The sequence below is a fragment of the Coloeus monedula genome (genome assembly GCF_965178545.1).
Source record: "Coloeus monedula genome assembly, chromosome: 1".
NCBI classification, from domain to species: Eukaryota; Metazoa; Chordata; class Aves; order Passeriformes; family Corvidae; genus Coloeus; species Coloeus monedula.
Window position 1 is genome coordinate 121,202,231 of NC_138781.1, and position 18,527 is coordinate 121,220,757.

General features: G+C 37.2%; 1 protein-coding gene across 1 annotated transcript in view; it reads right to left on the minus strand.

Moving 5' to 3' along the window:
* Window positions 1-1,181: 1,181 nt before the first annotated feature.
* The window catches only part of NSMAF (neutral sphingomyelinase activation associated factor), a 39,056-nt gene continuing 21,710 nt past the window's right edge, over window positions 1,182-18,527 (minus strand). The window contains exons 13-31 of the mRNA XM_082284074.1: window positions 18,140-18,316; window positions 17,101-17,180; window positions 15,655-15,745; window positions 15,500-15,563; window positions 15,329-15,380; window positions 14,272-14,392; window positions 13,873-14,004; window positions 12,076-12,118; window positions 11,473-11,636; window positions 9,920-10,028; window positions 8,514-8,572; window positions 7,999-8,066; window positions 6,335-6,402; window positions 5,988-6,111; window positions 5,164-5,247; window positions 4,021-4,171; window positions 3,542-3,644; window positions 2,466-2,575; window positions 1,182-1,536 (exon numbers count right to left, since the gene is read on the minus strand). Of these exons, the coding sequence (XP_082140200.1) occupies window positions 1,442-1,536; window positions 2,466-2,575; window positions 3,542-3,644; window positions 4,021-4,171; window positions 5,164-5,247; window positions 5,988-6,111; window positions 6,335-6,402; window positions 7,999-8,066; window positions 8,514-8,572; window positions 9,920-10,028; window positions 11,473-11,636; window positions 12,076-12,118; window positions 13,873-14,004; window positions 14,272-14,392; window positions 15,329-15,380; window positions 15,500-15,563; window positions 15,655-15,745; window positions 17,101-17,180; window positions 18,140-18,316 (1,895 nt within the window). The 3' untranslated portion in view covers window positions 1,182-1,441. The remainder of the gene's footprint in view (window positions 1,537-2,465; window positions 2,576-3,541; window positions 3,645-4,020; window positions 4,172-5,163; window positions 5,248-5,987; window positions 6,112-6,334; window positions 6,403-7,998; window positions 8,067-8,513; window positions 8,573-9,919; window positions 10,029-11,472; window positions 11,637-12,075; window positions 12,119-13,872; window positions 14,005-14,271; window positions 14,393-15,328; window positions 15,381-15,499; window positions 15,564-15,654; window positions 15,746-17,100; window positions 17,181-18,139; window positions 18,317-18,527) is intronic.

Genomic DNA, 18,527 nt, shown 5'->3' on the forward strand with positions numbered 1-18,527 from the left:
TAAGACTGGTACAGCAGGAAGGCATGGTATGGCTTAGTCTTTTGCCATGTGTGACATAGCCACACACACTCATTGATTACATAAAAACCCAGTGCATAGTGCAGCTGAAATAAATACCACTTTGGTTTAATACCATTACCTTTCTGAAAAATAAGCTCACACTCCAACACAATAAAAGATCAGGGGAATGAGAGAACAGCCCCTAATCCTAAGCCAGTTGTTTTACAATGCCAAGAAACAGCTGTGCCTTGGAATAGGCATTGGGTGTCAAACCCAAGGCAGGGTTTCTGACTGAACACAGTTTAGTAGAACACTTGCCCTGGATGCAGTGCCAGGGCACCTCAACACCAGCAGTAGGGAAGACCAGCAGAGAAATAAACAGATCTTCACTCATACTCAGGCAGCATTACAAATGCAAATGCTTATTGCTGTAAATAAACTATTTAAATATTATTCCAAGTCTTTCACTTCAAAACAGCTCCTCCCAGCAAATGACACCCTGAAGTTCTACAGAGAAAGTAATCCTTGTGCAACATTGCTTTGTGCCTGGGTTAAGACAGTTGGGGAATTGGGTAAACCCAGGAACTCTAGCTCTGTTTAAATGCCATACTGAAATTCCATCCCAAAGGTGATTTGCATTAAAGAAAGTTGAGAAAACAAAACATGAAAATGCTGAAGGATAGTAATATAAATAAGGAAAAGGAGGAGTGATAGTATTTTATGCTCTAACTTCAGGCACAGGATTAGGGGAATATTTATCCCAATACGTGTAGGTGTAGTTGGTCTGTTAGGAGATCAACTTTATGCTTGTCTTCTTTTCAGACCAATACATTAGTGCTGTTGTTTGGCAGGAAAAAGCAAGAGAAAATATGTTCTTAGTGTGCTCTATGCCTTTGCAAATAGCCACAGCTGAAGACTGTCTAGGAGCCCAGACTGAGGATCAGTCAGTAGCTGCTGTGATGTTCAAAGCAGTATTTACAATCACGTGCATCTCTACTAAAAAGAAAGGTTGATTTCACACAATGTACATGCATTATGGCACAAGACATGACAGCATTAAGCTGCACACACCTGAAAAGGCTTAAATTAAGAATGCAAATGCTGCTTCTTTCAAAGCAGTTCAAACAGCAAGCTCTGATTCGTTCCATGTAAATCAAACAATGACTGCAAGTTAAGAGCTCTTTAATTACAGAAAAATAAGTCTTTAATTTTATATCAGATCTCATTTTAGACAAGCAATTTCAGTATGATAGTCCATGAAAAACAAATGCATACTCTATGGAAGTTAAGAGCTCTCAGTAAAGTCACCATAACATAGAAAGTTGTAGTTGAACAAAGCTTCCTATCTGGTTGAACTTCAGCAGCCATCATTGCACGCAGTTAAATTCCTTTAAAAGGTCTGGTTTAAAATTACAGTTCATTTAAATGGAGGGAAAGGCACTTAGTATTGCAGTTTCCAGAACATGATTTGTTTGTCTTCCCCTCCTGTAATAACACTGTTGCACTGTTCATTCATCCACATGGACATTACAGCACCTGGGAAACAAAACAAAGCAAAAATCAAACAAATCCAAATGCAAATGAGTGTGGTACTCGAGATGACAGAACAGATCTTTTTAAGAGAGTTTAGCATAGTCTCATCATTACATTTCAGTGACACCATATATGCTAAGAGCAATTGTAGTAGGCTTCTAGGTAGCTGCTCGTATTCACAGTGATGATCTCATGCTCCATTGCCTCAGCTGACTTTTGGTACTAGAGGGACATCACCACTGCAGTGTAGAATGCAGATGGCAACTAAGGAAAGCATTCATGGAGAATGAGCTTTTTTACTCTGCCATTTGGCATTTTCATGTTAAAAGTATATTCACATCTTGTAGCACATGCCTTAGAAGCCCAGAATGATCTCTCCACAGGTCAAGTTCCAGAGTAAAACTTACAGTATGGAAGTTTGAAACAACTGTTTTTAGTTAAATAGCCTTAAAAACTTAAACTACCTCAGTTTTATTCAGTTTTCTCCACACATTCTGGTTGCTGATGTCCTGAGACTATATAGATATATTTAATCAGCCTATAAATCCCCATCCAAACCAAGTTCTCCAGTAAACTTTATTTAACATTGTTAGACTCAGCCTGGACAGACCATGACAAAGGATACAGTGCAGTCTATACTGTATTTGAGGGCCAAGAGGTAGAAAAAGTTTGGCTTTTGCAGTGTTGTGTGAACTAGAAAAATTGAGAGTAATTTCCCTTTGGCCAGTCTGGTAAACAGCAATATTCCTCCATTGTTATTAGAGTTCCTAGGCAGCTCACATGGACCTACTTTTAATTCTGGTGTTTCATGTAAAGCTGACATCAGGAACAGCCTGCTGGGCTGAGCAGATGAGTCAAAGTTTTCAGTACTAAAAGAGCTGGAAAATAGTAATCTTGCATTCAGTTTGAGAATGGGAATAGTTCAGGCATACCTGTATGCCCTTTGATTCTTTCAATAACTTTTCCTCCAAGAATGTCCCAAATCAGTAATTCACCAGATTGAGAGCCTGATAAGATGGTATTTCCATCCCACTTGAAGCACCTGCAAGTAAGTCTGAAATTAGTTCATGCCAAGCTTTTACATAATGACAACCAAACATTTCCAAACTAGGTCAAAAAAGAATTGGAAATAGAGATATGAAATCAAAGGAAGCTCCACTTTTTAACACAGTCTTTCTGGAAAGATTATTCACAAATTATTTTAAAGAGTCATGACCCAAACTTGCTTCTCTGACTGCCCTAGATCTAGTTAGGCCTGCCCCTGGCAGAGGATAAAACAATCCCCTAACAGAAGAGGACCCAGTCAGCTACACGTGTGTGATATCCCAGTGCTCTCATGAGCCATCACTTCTGCCACTTCATATTCCTGAAACAATCATTTGAACTGCAAAGATGACTTTCAGGTAAATAACTAGTGAAAATATATATGTGAACATGTGTATGTTTAGATATACCCACAAAAAAAATGAACACGTGTACTCCATGTATAGCTGCTGTATTTTTACTCCAGTAACTGAGTAAGCATTCCGTCTGTTTACCTGATAAACCATAAATAACTGTATACGTTTCAGTTGCTGGAAAAAGGTGATCAGTCTTTGATTTTAATAGCCAATAATTTTTTAAGATCATTGAAATAAAAAGAAAACATTAAAACAAACCCCCCAAAACAAAACCAAAGAATCAATTATTAGCTATAGAGATGATTTAAGTAAGAAAATTGTCACCTTGTTAGAAATTTCAGTAGCTCAGCTGCTGGAAGAGCTGTTTAGCTACAGATCTCATCATCTTTAAAGGACATTAAAGTTGTTGTTGAAAAGTTATTTACTTAGCTGTATGAGTTTGCCCCAGTTTGGAAAGCTTGATCATAATGCACACAATATGATAGAGTGTCAGCCTTTGCCCTCTAAAAAGTGATTCAACAAAAAGTTCCCAGTATTACTGCCCTTTCCACTCTGCTGTCACCAACTATCTCCACGCAGCTCCGTAACCTGCATGTTCTCAGCATTACCTCTGTGGCTCTTCAGCAGTCACAGAAGATATGAGCATTCCAGTTTGTACATCTATTACTTTAAAACAACAGTCCTCTCCTGTGCTCAGTAGATGTCTGCTGTCTGTACAAAAGAAGAAAGCAAACAAAAGAAACAACAACAACAACGCATGTTCAGACATTCGGTTCTAGTTCCTAAAGCACTCTGTGATCAGCATGTTGAATATGACATTGCCTGACCTACTTATCTATAAATAATTTACTGGAAATTAAGTCTCTAAGCAAGCAAAGATAAACAAGATTGGTTTAGAATCTAGACCACTGGTCTACAGCCTAGCATGGCCTTGTGTACAATTAAATTCGTTACAGTGGAGATGTGTGACAATCCAAAACATCTCACCATCCCCCTTAAAGCAGTAGTTCTAATAGGAAAGATACCAGGAATAAGATTCCCTTTGAAACTCCCAGCAGTGCATATTAAAAACAGAAATCCAACATACCAGGACTAAAAGCAGAATGCAATACAGTCCCAGAATGACATGGCAACTGGTGCAACACTGTTGCTGTAGAAACATCCCAAACACTAATGGTACCTTCTTTGGTTCCAGATGCCAGTATGGTATTTGCAGCATTAAGGTCGATTGTATTTACCTAGGAAGTTAAACATCCCATGATTTTTCCTATTCTTTCATGGAAGCCATCTTGAGACAGGTTTTAAACATACACAAAACAAGCCCATTATCCCCAAGATGATATTTTATTTATGAAAAGCTTTGAATTTAATTCTCAACATCCTTAAATTAAGTACAAGTATGAAAAATCCGAACTATAAAAAGAAAAAATAGGTCACAAAGATATTTTTAAAAGGCTTTTGCTTTGCTGAATCAGAAATGCTAAGTAACATTTCATATTGCTTTTAGTACCTATACTCTCCATCTAAATGCCAGACTCTACCCTTAACGGTAAAATTTTCACTTTTAAAAAACTTCCTACCCATCAGTGTTTCCAGTTCTCTTGGCTACAGTTCTTAAATGTTACCAGAACTGTTTCACTATTTGCCAATGTGACCTGTTAAAAAACTAACTCTTAGGAGGTTTAGAATACTGTAATTCTAAGTATCTTACTAGGCTGACATTAGAGGCTATAAATAAAAGTATGAGGTTACACGTTTATGATTCATTGCACACAATGTGTTTATACATTTACAGTGAAATTCACTAAGATATTTGATAACATAGTAAACAACTCAGGAATTCTTTTTCATTTGCTTGCCTTACATTAAGAGGAAGCTGTAACAATCAAAACACTTGAAAAAAGATTAGTCTGTTTTCAAAACCAAAGAAGCAAACAAAAGCCACCCAATCCTTCCTGTCCCCATAGGAATTCTGTGCACACAAGCTGAGCAAGACAAATTAAGAAACCTCTGTTTACACTGGTGCTTCAGTCCCCAGAAGTGGGCCTTTCAACAAAGCAGGGAGCAGAACCATCAGACAGTGAAAACCCCCAAACACAACAAAAAGCCCCCATACACATTTCCCAAAATACACTCCTCAGCCCCTAACCCAACCCTTGTGCTTTACCACTAGATCATGATTTAAATGATCAATTAATTTTATTATTCTGAGATACTGTAACATACTTACACTAACATCATGTTCTAACTCTGCAAGCAGTTCAAAGTGGTGTTTTTTATTGCTCAAGGTCTCTCCAGGAACACAGTGCCACACCTACAACACAGATAGTTAAGTTTGCTCAAGGAAGCAGTAGTATAACCCCAGATGAGTTCCTCCAGTGCTGAACTCTCACATTACAAGGAGGACTGCTGGTGTTCACTGTGGGCCTTGCCTACATGGCAGAACACAGCAAGAAATGGCACCTGAACTCATTTACCCTAAGCAGAGCCACGTGCTAAAGATGACTCTCCTGACTCCAGATAGCTACAGAGCTTACCTAAGAGTGGGTGTATCACTGCACTGAATGTGTACTTGCCAAAAAATCATACACAGCAGTCTTTGGGAAATTACTTCCTGTGTCTAGCTTCCAAATTATCTTTCCACCTAACTGTAGGCATGCTCTTTAAAATTAGCAAGTTTCTGGTCCTCTTAGCTGAAAAATGTAAACTACAAAATTATTAAACATTTTGGAAGTCTGTTCCACCCCAGGAACAGAATCACCAAAGTCACAAAACATTCCAGTTCCTCCAACAAATACAGTTTGTCTTCAGACTCCTTATTTTTTACTGTAAAGTTAGAATGAATGAAATTTCTTGAAAAAATAACACTTTAGCTTTGAAACAGTTGAGCTAAAGCTAAATGAAGAATAAACTCCCAAGTAAACTTACTGTGATACTAGCTAGGTTATTACTCTAGTACCAGAGGTACATCCAGCCCAAAGCATTTGGCTGTCTGAATATTACAAAGTGCTGGCTATAAATAATTATGCAACTGTAACAACCCCATCTACAAACCTTCACAGTGGAATCCCAAGATGCAGAATATAAGCGCCCATCACGCCAACAGATCTTGCTGACTGCATCATCATGGCCCATTAGGATGTCTTGCTGTCTTCCAAATGCAATTGAATAAAAATATCTAACAGAGGAAGGTTACAAAAGCATTACATTTTGTAAAACTTAAGGGGTTTTTTCCTAGATAAAGTAACTTTGTTTCTGTAGTTTCTAATGGAAATCTAATGGGAAGAAATAGAAACAGACACTGTTTTAACTACGAATTTCTGTATCATTATCTAAAACCATAAACGTAACAACCAAGGCACCCCATGCAATTCAATAGTCAAAAGGAAATAAATACACACATATGATTGTCCCATGAAGAACTTATGACAGTGGTATCTCCTGGTAAGATCAGACAAGATGACAAAGCCTGTAAGAAAAAAAAAAAAGTAGTATTCAATTTCTTACCCCAAATTCAATAAAAGTATATTAACATGCTTTTGGAGAACAAGAAGCATTTTAATCTTCTGTAAACAACATGCAGATGTTATATGAACACTGACCAAGAAAAACCTTAGAGGCTGGACACTGAACAGCAAGAATACTTCATCTCTGTTAAATAAACGTAGCAGAGACATTCAGAAATACATGCAGAACTGAGAGATCTTTCCAAAGAAGCTGGTATATTAAAGTATGTAATTCCTCACTCAGAAGTAACTGGGTCAGATCATCTTTTAAGCTGCTGTCAATTCTGGACTCAAATGGCTAACAGAAACTAAAAATGCAGATTTCTTTTGATGTTTGTTCTCCATCACAGGTACTTATCAGCTCAGCTCTTCCAAAGAACAAATGTAACTAATTCCTGCTATTCTCAACAAGAAACATTTACAGATACCTGCTCAGTTACGTTACTATCACTGGAAATGGCAAGGAAAAAACCAACAATCAGCCCAGTGCTTCTACCTGATGTCATTACTGGTCATGTTTTAGGTCTGCTTGAAGAACAGTAAGCCGCTGGACTGTAGAGACTACTTCTTGCTGTACTACATTACTGTAAGTGTTTAGATCAGCACTAAAGCTACAGGGGAGAAGAATAAGAGTATACAAGACCTCCTCATGAAAAACAGACTTTTTGCTTAGGAGTCAAAGAGCTCCCTTTTCACAGTGCCAAGAAGCAACATTCCAAAGTTTCCCTTTGCTGAAGCATTAGGAATTGATGTATCTCAATTCACCTGCTAGTGTGTCCCATGGCAGACCACAGGCTCTTGATCCTGTACCTTACTTGGGGACCAGTCAGGACATGCTATGGCTTCTGTCTGGGCAACACATTTGCCATTCTCATTCCCCCCAGAGATGATGGTAGAGAGAAAACTGATGTATCTTGGTGTCTTGCACCAATACAAGACTGAACATGGCAACTGGGAGTGTATCTTTATGACCCAGGTCTGGCCACAGTGCTCAAGCACAGAAAATCAAATTCAGAATCCATTTGCCAGCTCTTTTAGGAGCAGGGGAAAAATGTTTTTCAGAAGTTGCTGAGATCATTGCTCATGGAGGAAGGATGGTTCATTTTCACCCAGCACAGATTCCACTCCCTGTGCTTGGTTTTCCTTTGCTGGCTGACTCAGGCTTCAAACACTTGGGTGCAGTAAGGCAATGCTGGATGTAAGCACATGGGTGGAATTTAAGCTTTGCAATTCTGGTCCCAATGGTAGTTCAAGATTGCTCAGGAAGACACCTCTGCTGATGCCAGACTATCTTTGTCTACCACAAGTTCTTCCCTGGATAGCAGGGCAACTCAGAACACAGCCAGTGTAACCAATTAATGCTCCTTCCCCATGTCTGCAGAATGTGCTGTCTCTCTGGTGGCCTGACAGAGTCTCAATTCACTCTGCTAAATTATTCACACACAATAAAACTGAGTAGGGAAGAGAAAGAAAAGAGGCATTGATGGATGCTAAGAGCCATCTCTCTGAGCAGCTTTCAGAAGATTTCCAATGATCTCCTTATTTTGACAGCAACTTACCATATTTGAAAAGGACACACTTCTCTGGATGGTTTTTGATTCTTTGGAAAACATCTTCAAAGTTGAATCTGGGGACAAGGGACAAAATAGAAGAAAAAAGGACTATTTTATATTCTAGAAGGTAATAATTTTTTTCCTGCTTGAATATCTTACTATGGGAAGCAGACACAGGTTTCTCATAGTCTCTGAGAAACTCTTTATAAGGCCTGTGACTTGGGCCTGGAACCACTCTGTTTTGTACCAGTTACAGATGGACTACCCCAAGCTCATCAAACTCCAAGAGAGCTCTGGTATCTAAATGGACAAACTTCCATTATTATTATTACTGAAATTATCTTCCAAGCCTAAATAATACTGAAATGCTTGAGTCAAAATCATCTAAAACAGAGCAAATTCATATAGTTAAGCTATTTAATTACATCAGATATATATTTCAGTTTCATGCCCTTTTGTTGAAAAAACCCCATAAACCTGCATTTACACTGCAGGTTGGTAAATACCTGTGCAGTACTTACCCTGGGATGTAGTGAAAACAGAAGACCCATTGCAAGTGACAGCTATTCCAGTAATTGCCCTGTTTAATACAAGTAAGCTTGTGGGTGACTTCATAGGTTTTGAAACTTAACCACCATACTGTAAACAGACTACAGCTGAAATCTGTTATTTGAGCTCTGTAAGAGCTAAGACATTCAAGGAGAATAAAAACACTTCAGTGGTGTGTTATCTGCCTAGAGACAAAAATATACCTTGACATAATATGTGAAACACCAGGACAGGATCCCCATTGTGTTCTGTAAGAACTCCATCTTCATCAGAAGGGACTTGCCCATGTGAGAGGATAAATGGTTTCACATTCAGTTTTCCAATTTTGGATTAGCTACAAATAGTCAGGAAGCTGCCTACAAGCAGATACTGAATACCCCAAGTGTCAGGAATTGGAACTTGCACATCTTTTCTCCTTTAAGTTGACATTGGCAAAGTCACTATAGGTAGAAATTTAGACAAAGCTTATGTCAGGGAATTAGGAAGCCCAGAGCATCCTGCACAGCCAAAGTTCTGTTACACAGCTCTGTGTCTCATTATTTCTCAGCAGTCTTCAGAGAAAAAAAAAAAGTAATAAAAATAATCAGAAGCTGAAATTTGAGTCTCTTCAGGATCAGGATTTCTCTAATGCTAACAGTCTGGTAACAGGTTTCTCACTAAAAATATTACCTTGTTTTAGGGACATGATAATGTTTTCCTAGATTGGATTACAGTCATCAAGAAAGTAGCTGGACTCAAGGTAGTAAGAAATCCTCATAACCAGCCCAGTCACTAGGACAAGAGATGGGGCCAAAGAAAAATCTGTTCTTCAAAATATAGCTGCCATTGTTCATTATTAGGTATTTTCAAAGTCCACCTGAGTGCCCCTACTGACTGTTGACTCCCTAGGAATCCATCAGAACAGTAGTTTGGTACCTGGATTAACTGAAAACCTATAGCTGGAGACTTGGCAAACTGCTCACACAGCAGCAGCTTGAGGTGTGCAGTAGAAAAACTTAAGTGTTTAACCTTTCAAATCAGATGGGATGAAGAAGTTTGGTCCTCCTGGTGTTATAAAAAAAATAAACAGAAGTCTTTATCTGGCTGCTGTTATCAGTTTTAGAAAAGAGTAATCAATATCTGCTTCAGCTACTAAAATGGTAATGAACTTATATAGCTCTAGAGCTAAGGAAAAACAGCAGCAAAAATCAAGCTGACAAATACCTTCTCTGGATTCAAAACCCATCATATACTCAAATTAATCTTGCATAATCAAATCACTAAGTCATCTCACAAAGAAAAGTATTTACCTTAAACCCTAACCCATCATTCAGATTGATAAACAGATCTCCCACCCCAATTTAATGGAAGAATTTTGACTGAAAAGAATAGTACCTACTCTTTGTGAATTTTATATTGCTTATCTAATTTTAGTTTGGCAATATTGTTCCAGGCAAGTGTTATACTTTCTTCTGTCAAATCTTCAAATGATTCTTCATTTGGAGAAACTGCAATAAAATGCCACAATAAAGTTTCATCACAAAGAGAAAATAAAGACATATTTCAAATACCTAGGTAGCTGACGTAAATATTAAAGTACAGAAATCATGCAGAGCTTCAGGAATAAGACCCTTAGGCTAATGCAGAGAGTGACAAGATCACTAACTTTTTTCCCAAATCTCTTCCTGAATTTGCATAGGCTTACACAGTCAAAACCAGGATTTTTGTCACCAAATTAGTGCTTTTAAACTGCAGACTTTACAGAACATAATTCCAAAATGGAAAACAAACAAAAAAGAAAACCCAAAAACTCTGCAGTGATGTTCTGATGTCCTTTGAAATGTCAAGGCCTTTCCAGATGGAAAAAAACTAGAAAAGCCATTTACTGCTACAATACAGTATATGATTTTATTATTCTGTTGCATTCTGTTAAGAGTGTCACAACTTCATTTCACTGTTGCAAAAGCTAACGGACGAAAAATGTGACAAAATTGACCTTTTTATAATAATCGACATCTAATTATCTCAAACCCAAGAGAAACTGTTAATGTGTGAATTAATGACTCTAGGCAGCAAACCACCACATCTACTTAATACATATGACCATTACTATCACCACATACAACTTCCAAAGCCACTCTTGCCACCTGGATGCTACAGGTTGCCATGCTAAGTAGCACTCATTGTCATTCCTCTGCTTAAAAGTGAAGGTCATCAAATGGTAAGTGAATTAAAGACAATCAAATGTGAAAAACCTTTCCAAGTGATACCTGGGCTGAATCTTCAGCCCAATTTATCGTTAAATTACTATATACATTATGAAGACAAGAGCATCTTAGTTTCAGAGAAATGGTGTTAAGTCCTGCCTTGAACAGAAGCCTGTGAGGGCATTACAATCATTTTCTTGAAGAAAGTTATTCAGTCAACTCTGGCCCTACAGTATGTACGGGGGAAGAAAAAATCCCTTCAGATTTTCATTCAAGTCATGGAAAAGGGAAAAAAATTCAGATGCTTAATATAAGTTCTTAAGGTTTACTTTGATCAAGCCAATTAACTGGTTACCCCTAAGACATTCCTGTTAAAAAGCCAAACAAATCTTTACATAATTTAAAATGCCTGCAGATATGGTCAGTGCAACTGCTGTCACATCAGCTTGAATTTGAAGTGTCAGGAAAGGCTGGGACGATAGCCCTCCCACACCTTCAGAAACAGAGGTTGAACAGTCCCAGAGGAGAACACTGGAACAGAAGGCAAAATACAGGGCAACATCTGTATTTTCAAATTTTAAACTGGTCTAGTTTGTTTTTCTTTAAGATTTAGTTCATGGGTTTATCTTGGATTGGCTTACGGGGAAAGTAGCCAAGAGAGTTGTATAATGAGATCCTGTGGGAGAAAGATACTACTGAAAATTACAAATCCTTTACATTGTCAGTTTATCTATTAAACATTTACCTGGAGACTCAGCTATGGAAATGCTGTGACTAGATGTTCGAGACAAGCTTTTCAATTTTGGAGTTATCCTTCGAGGATGAGGGGTTGTAAACAACTGTTTTGGCGTCTGTCCAAACTCCAGGATTTGTGTCAGCAGAGCTACTTTTTCATTGGGGTCCATAATACTTTACAAAACAAGATATATAATTAAGCCAAGGAGACAAGTACTACTTTTCCCTTCCCTCCCCTGAAGGCATGGGCCTGCATGTGCAGTTACTACAGAACTACAGGCCATCACACATTCTTAAAGAACTGATTTACTGCAGATTCATAATCATATAACAGCTTTTTAATTTTCTTTATGTAAAATGACAATATTCTCAATGACTGAAAAAATGAGGCAATTTCATGAAAGCCAGACTGAAGAAATGTTCAAGTAACAATCTTTCAATGCAAGCTAGAACTGAGAACATGACGCTGGTTCTCTGCATATTTGGGAGTATAAAATGGAAGAGAAACACCGTTCATATACAGAGCCCTTCTACAGCTAGCAGAGAACTTCAAGAGATACTGAGAAACTTAGCTAACTGCTTTAACAAAAACATTCAGATTCTTGTTAATTACCTGTTTAAATCCACTCCTCCTTCATAAGTTAATGGGTGAAACACTGGAAAAAAAAGTTTATTTGTACAATGTAGATATACAAGGCTCATTTTGTTTGTCTTCCTATAAACAAAGCTGCATTTTTAAACTCACAAATAAGCTATTTCAGTAGGCATTAGAGTTTGAGGTCTTACATTTTAATCCTGGATTTTTTTACCCAAAAAAAAGTTCAGGATTTCTAAGAGATTTTCAGAAAGTTCCAGAAGAAATCAGTACTTTCATAAAGGAAGGGTCACTTATTTAAACTTCATTAAATACCCCAATAAATAAACAAATAAGTAAATAACCAAGCAAGCACAGTTCCTTAACTGGTTAGTTCTGGTTAATTTTTAGACAGGGAACAGAAAGTAATAAGGAATGATCAGAAAGGTTTGTGTATTCACCTTTCCAGGTGAATTACCATGACGCAAATGACGCTGGGGCCTCTGCTTAAGATTATTTACTTTGACATGACTTCATTCATACATAGATCCCTTCTGCCTCTTACCTACTTAAGTGTCTGCAATTCATTATGCTAATAAAATTCCATACTGCAGCAGAAGCAGCACATTATGCATAAAACGTGCTCTCATTAGTGCTCTCTTCTGAGAGGTAAAAATATAGGTGCCATAATTTATATGCTGATTTACTGTATTTACAGTCTGTGGTAACTGACACTTATGCTCACAGTATGACTGGATGCCAAACCCTGAAATTCTAAAATATAGCCCATCATATGTTGAGGGCATGTGGAGAAAGTACACTGAAAAGAAATGAACAACAGGAAAACTACCCAAAACACCCCCAAGCAAACAAAAAAAAAACCCCAAAACAAACCAACAAAAACCAAAATCCCCACCACCCAACAAAACAAGTCCTATCTCAACTATCTTACCCTGGAAGTAAAAAGTACTGAGTACCAAAATGAGGAGTTGTTTATTCCTACCCTCACCACTGTTGTAGGAAGGTTTTCTTCTAAACATATTCTATGTTGTTAAGTGCAAATTATCTCAATGTTAGCTGTTACCTGTAGTCCTTCAAAAGGATCAGGGCTTCTGGAATAAACATCCTAAAAATCTGATCTGCTACTCTTTTTTTACCAAGAGGGCATTTCCTTATTGGGTAGTAACATACACAGCTGAAATATCAGACTGATGAATAAGCTAATCATTGGTAATACTATCAGGTGTAAATAAACACATCTACACCGCAGTCACATAACAACATCCCCTTTGTAAGGGCCCACAGTGATGAGATACATGTTCAGAGTAAGGCTGCAAACAGTGAAGCATTTCACATGCAGTCTTATGTATGTATACAAGGACAAACCAAGACACTTTTTCCTTCATGCTTGCTCCTAAAGACCTGGAGCCCACTAGCCCATTCCTTCCCTTGCCAATTCTCTCAGGAGGAGGGGGAAATTGCGTTGAAATTCTGTCACTGAAATTACAGTGGAGGAAAGTTAAATACATGTTTATTTGGAGACCCTGCAGGCTCCCATTTTTAATTGGGAAACATTAATTCCATACTCTGTTGCCACACTGATGTGCAAGCAATTCCCAGCAATGCTACAGAATCGTCTTGTCCACCCCCTGAAGCATATCTTCAAAGATGCAAATCACCACGAAGGCAATACTACCAGATAAGTCACTATTTCAAATAAGGATCAAACGTTCAAAGCACAAAATAAGCATTACAGATAAGTTGTGATTTACCATTCCTGCCTAGTTGAAACATCCCTTTTTTATTTTTTTGCTAGTTCTATAAATGTGTATTTACCATTGTGAGCTGCAACTGCTTCACTTCCTTTCTGCTTGTAGCCAAATATGATGTCAATCCACTCATGAAGATGTTCTGATACATATGGACTTTCTAAAGCCTCTTGGCTCTTCTGAAGAAAGTCATCAGGACCTGACAAGAGAAAATAGGTTAATTAAAGGAGAAAACATCCCATTCAATATTGGTATCCATCTCTCTTCCTCCTCTTTCTTGAAAAGCCAAGCAAACACCCCCATGCTAAACATCAATTTTTTTACAAAAAAATAAAAGCACCTATTAATTATGTCAATGTTTTAAAGAATTCATCTAGAAGAAACCAGAATGGACATTTTTGAGGAAAAGCCATGATTCCAGCAATCTTGAATTAATTAAAAATACAAGAAGTTTGACTATTATTACCTGATGCCCAAGGTGGAAGCTCTACATCTTCAACCATCTTTCCACCCTGCCTTTTTCCCAAGTCCAACTTCAAACTGTTTACTAGAAAACTAGAATCATTTTCATAAAATTCTGGAATCAACTGGAATTTAAAAAAAAGAACAAAAAACAACCAAGTTTTGGTATTAGCTTAGCTTTGATCACTTAAATAGATCATTCAGTGGAAAGAAAGTTATTAAAGTTCGTATGTCAAGCCCTAAAGTTGGGCAGGTTTTCCCTACAAGACAGTTCTCTGACCTAAACTGCTAAATTTGGAGTGGCACTCATTTTTAACAAGTAATGTGTGACATATAAATCCATAATATCGATGAGTATCTTCAGAACTCTCATTGCATAGCTACCTTCTCATTTTTAGGACATCAAGTAAGAGTCAAGACTAAAATCTAGAACAAAACTAAAATTATGACCGAAGTTTCAGAGGTTAAATCAATTCTTTAAATACCACCATATCTAACCATTAACTGTAGACTATTTTTTAAAAAAGCATCACTGTATTAAATAATGTTTCTTTGATAAAGGAGTTTAACAGTATTTACTATGTGACAGTTTATTATTCTCAACGTATTCTACAAGTTAGGGTTTCTTAAGGCTCAAAAACCCAAGATACTACTACAGTTTAACTCTCTCAATATAGCATTGCTATACATCCAAATCCTTACAAGATTCCAGCAAACAATACATAAAATTGCATCTTTTCAGCATTAATCCATAACTCTGGTAATTCCCATGTATTTCCAATAGCATTCACAATGATACTTCTGTTAAACTAAGAACCAGAAAGCAGGCACAGACAAGCAAACATGGAGCTGATACATGATTAATATACAGTTAATAAAGGATTCATAAAATGCAGTCATCAGCCTTAAAAAAAAGGCCCCAAACCAAACCCACACAACTGAAAAGCACAAACAAGAACAAAAAACAACCTAACACACTCCAACCAAACACTCTCAAATTAACAGTAGATGAGAAAGCAAAGCACAGATGAGAAGATTTGAATAACTTTCCAGCCATTTACCTCTTTGAAATCTGTTGCACCATCCAAACAGTTTTTCCAGGTTTCTGCAATACTAGATAATACAGATCAATCACACATTTGTTAGAAAAAATATTTTTAAGGCTTCACACTCCCTATTGATGCATATTTGAAAACAAAACCAGCCTAGTTATATACAAAGTGTAAACAAACCTGTTGAACATTCTGTCAGCGTGATCAAACTTCCCATTCTGCAGACAGAGCATGTATTCTGGAGCTTAGGAGAAAGAAAAACAGCATCAGCTTGCTCCAAACCCTGTCTGCTTTGGAAGTAACTGTCTTCAGAGAGCATATAAAAGTTGTCTTACCAACTCTAACGAGATAAAACAAAACATAACCCGGAGAAGAATAATGGCTTCCATACATGAACTTGGGCTCTGGCATTTCCTGATAACGTGTCTGCAACACAGGAAGAAGGAAATGTCTGTTTCAAATCAGCACTCCTGCTTTCTCTCAATACTGAACACATACACACTGTTTCTTTTTAAAGACACAGATTAGGACCACCCTCAATTTTTCTTCTAATGATAAAAACTCTTAAGTTCTAATAACCATGCAGCTTTAATCAGAGCAGTAAATCAACACAGCAAAATAGTTGTTATAACTGATCATCCAAAACTACCAGGTTTCCAGTGTTTTTTTCCTCTCTCACTTTAACACAACTGCAGTGACTCAAATTCAAAGAAGTGCAAACAAATTCTTCCTTTTTGTCTTTCACATCAAGTTTAATGAGAGTATGGAAGAACATACTGACTTTCATCAACCTGGAAGATTCCTTCCTGTCTGAAGCTCCTATGAATTACTCTACAATGTATCAAAATATAAACAGAATAACTTTTACTGCAGTAAGCATGAAGCCAATAACAGTTTGGGGAAAGTCAGATCTTAGAAGGAAGACTTTATATACTGTTATTGTAAACACAATATTGTTCATATTCTCACCTTCCACAACCTTAGAAAGCTATATGATTTTGAAATATTTTAATCTTTTTTATCAATATAATGGAGTTATTCTGGCAATATTTTTTTCTAATGTTCTGTAAAATATTTTGGCATAATTAACTTTCCATAGAAGATAATAATTTTACACAAATAATTACAAGCCAAGCAACAGAGGAACTTCTAAGTCTCTAACTATGTGTTTGACAGCTTATGAAAGGAAAATCTGCCTACCTTGAGAAATAGAAACACACAGTGCACTATTATAAGCATATAGAATTTTCAAGTTAGTGCTCTGACCTCCATGGATCCAAATTTCCTCTCTCTGAAGTACTCTCCCTCAAATCTAGTTTTTTCTGAAATGGAAATACTTAAGATTTCTACTACTTTTTCTTATTTCTTTCAAACACATGTTTTACATTACACATTTAAATCCAAGGGTTTTGAAGTTTCATAAATCCCTATATGTTTATACCATCTCAGTGCCACGGTATATAGTCAAACAGATTTGGGGATATTATTTCAAAAGTAAGGCAAGACTTTTAAAAGCATATATGTATGAAACAGTAGTAAGAGAGAGGAAATGTATTCAAATAATTTTAAATTAGTACTGACAAAACCAGTACTGATGAAATTAAGCTGGAAAATAAATGTGGAATGGTTATAGGTATGTTTGCTTCTGATAAGGTTTATAGTTAACTTTAGATATAATAATTCATAACACAATTCCCAAAGCTTGCTGAACAAAGCTCCTTTTATTGCCAATATGTACAAGGCCCAAAGTGTTCAGCATATAAATACCAAGATATACATACCACCAGTCTATCCAGCCTTTCCTTATTCAGGGCACCAACTGGTTTACTCAGGTCACGAAATGTTTCAGGCTTTGTCAGATCTAAAGAAAACCAAACTCATGGTTATAGACTCCAAGCACTCTGTTAGACATTAACATACTCTAATCAATATTTAAAAACAAACAAAAAAACCCCCAACCTATCCAAGCAGCAACAAAGCAAACAAAAACCAACACAGAACACCTCCAGTAATTTTCTCCCTCCCTACTAACTGCAATCCCATAAAGTCATACTGTAAATGGCTACTCATCTTCCTTCCAAGTCCATATAATCTCATGCCTCTTGCTTAAGAGCTAATAGTTAATATATGGGACAGTTATTACAAGTAGTATCATGTAGTCAAGGTCCTGCTACCAAAGGCACAAAAGCAGCCGTATTGTCTTCTTCCTACTCACTAACCATTCTGTCAGGCTACAGTTAAGTCCCACCATACAATCAGATTGAAGTGTTTGAGCAGGTGTTGATGAAAACCATGAGATTCCCCTACTCTGCTTCTTGCAGAAGGACACCTTCCTCAAAAGGACAAACTCCCATCACAAACTGCACGAAGACCCTTAATCAAGGAGTCTATTTAGGCACAAGCCTTGTCAGCCTCTTGCATTCAATTTGCAATGCTAAGAATTATAAAAGAACACCTGGAATCTACACATTTCAGTGTGTATAACTTGTTAAAAAAAAAAAAGTCATTTTACTTTTCCATGGTTCTGTTCAATTTATAAGAATCACAGAAAAGTCTTTGAATGCTCAGCACTGCCAATCTGCAAAGCAACCAAGCAGATGTTTGGTACATACTCCGTATCTGAGGAGTGCAATACTTAACAGAAAAAGGTGAGGTATTTTATCCCCTAAGCTAAAGGGGAGGGGTCCACAAGAAAACATCTGAGATCACTAATGCCAGGTTCATTTTGATGTAACATGAACTTTATGCAGTGTAAAAGCCCCCCCCCCCACATTTCAGGCTGGTCATGATGCACTAACATGCCTTTTTGTGTACACATACCTAACACTGAACTAGAGTAGTCTGCTATGATCCAAGGAAATACAGGATACTGGGAGAGATCGTTGCAGCTTCTATCAGCCAGATTGTTGAGATGGAGAAGATACTGGTAATTTGATATATGTCCTCGCTGCCACTGCAACATATAACTTTCAGCTGTGTGCTCTGCAATATGGTTTTCTAAAATAAAATAAAACATTAAGAGTTGTGAGGTTTAGAGTTTGATCCCCAAATTATACCGTGATTAACATTACACAAGATACTATACAATAATTAAGGGCATAGTTTCTTAATAGAACAAGTAAGAATGTACTGGCAACTTCATGCTTCCACAGCTACCATAGCTTTTTAATGTCCCTGCAAATGGGCCTAAATTGCATTTGTCCAGGAA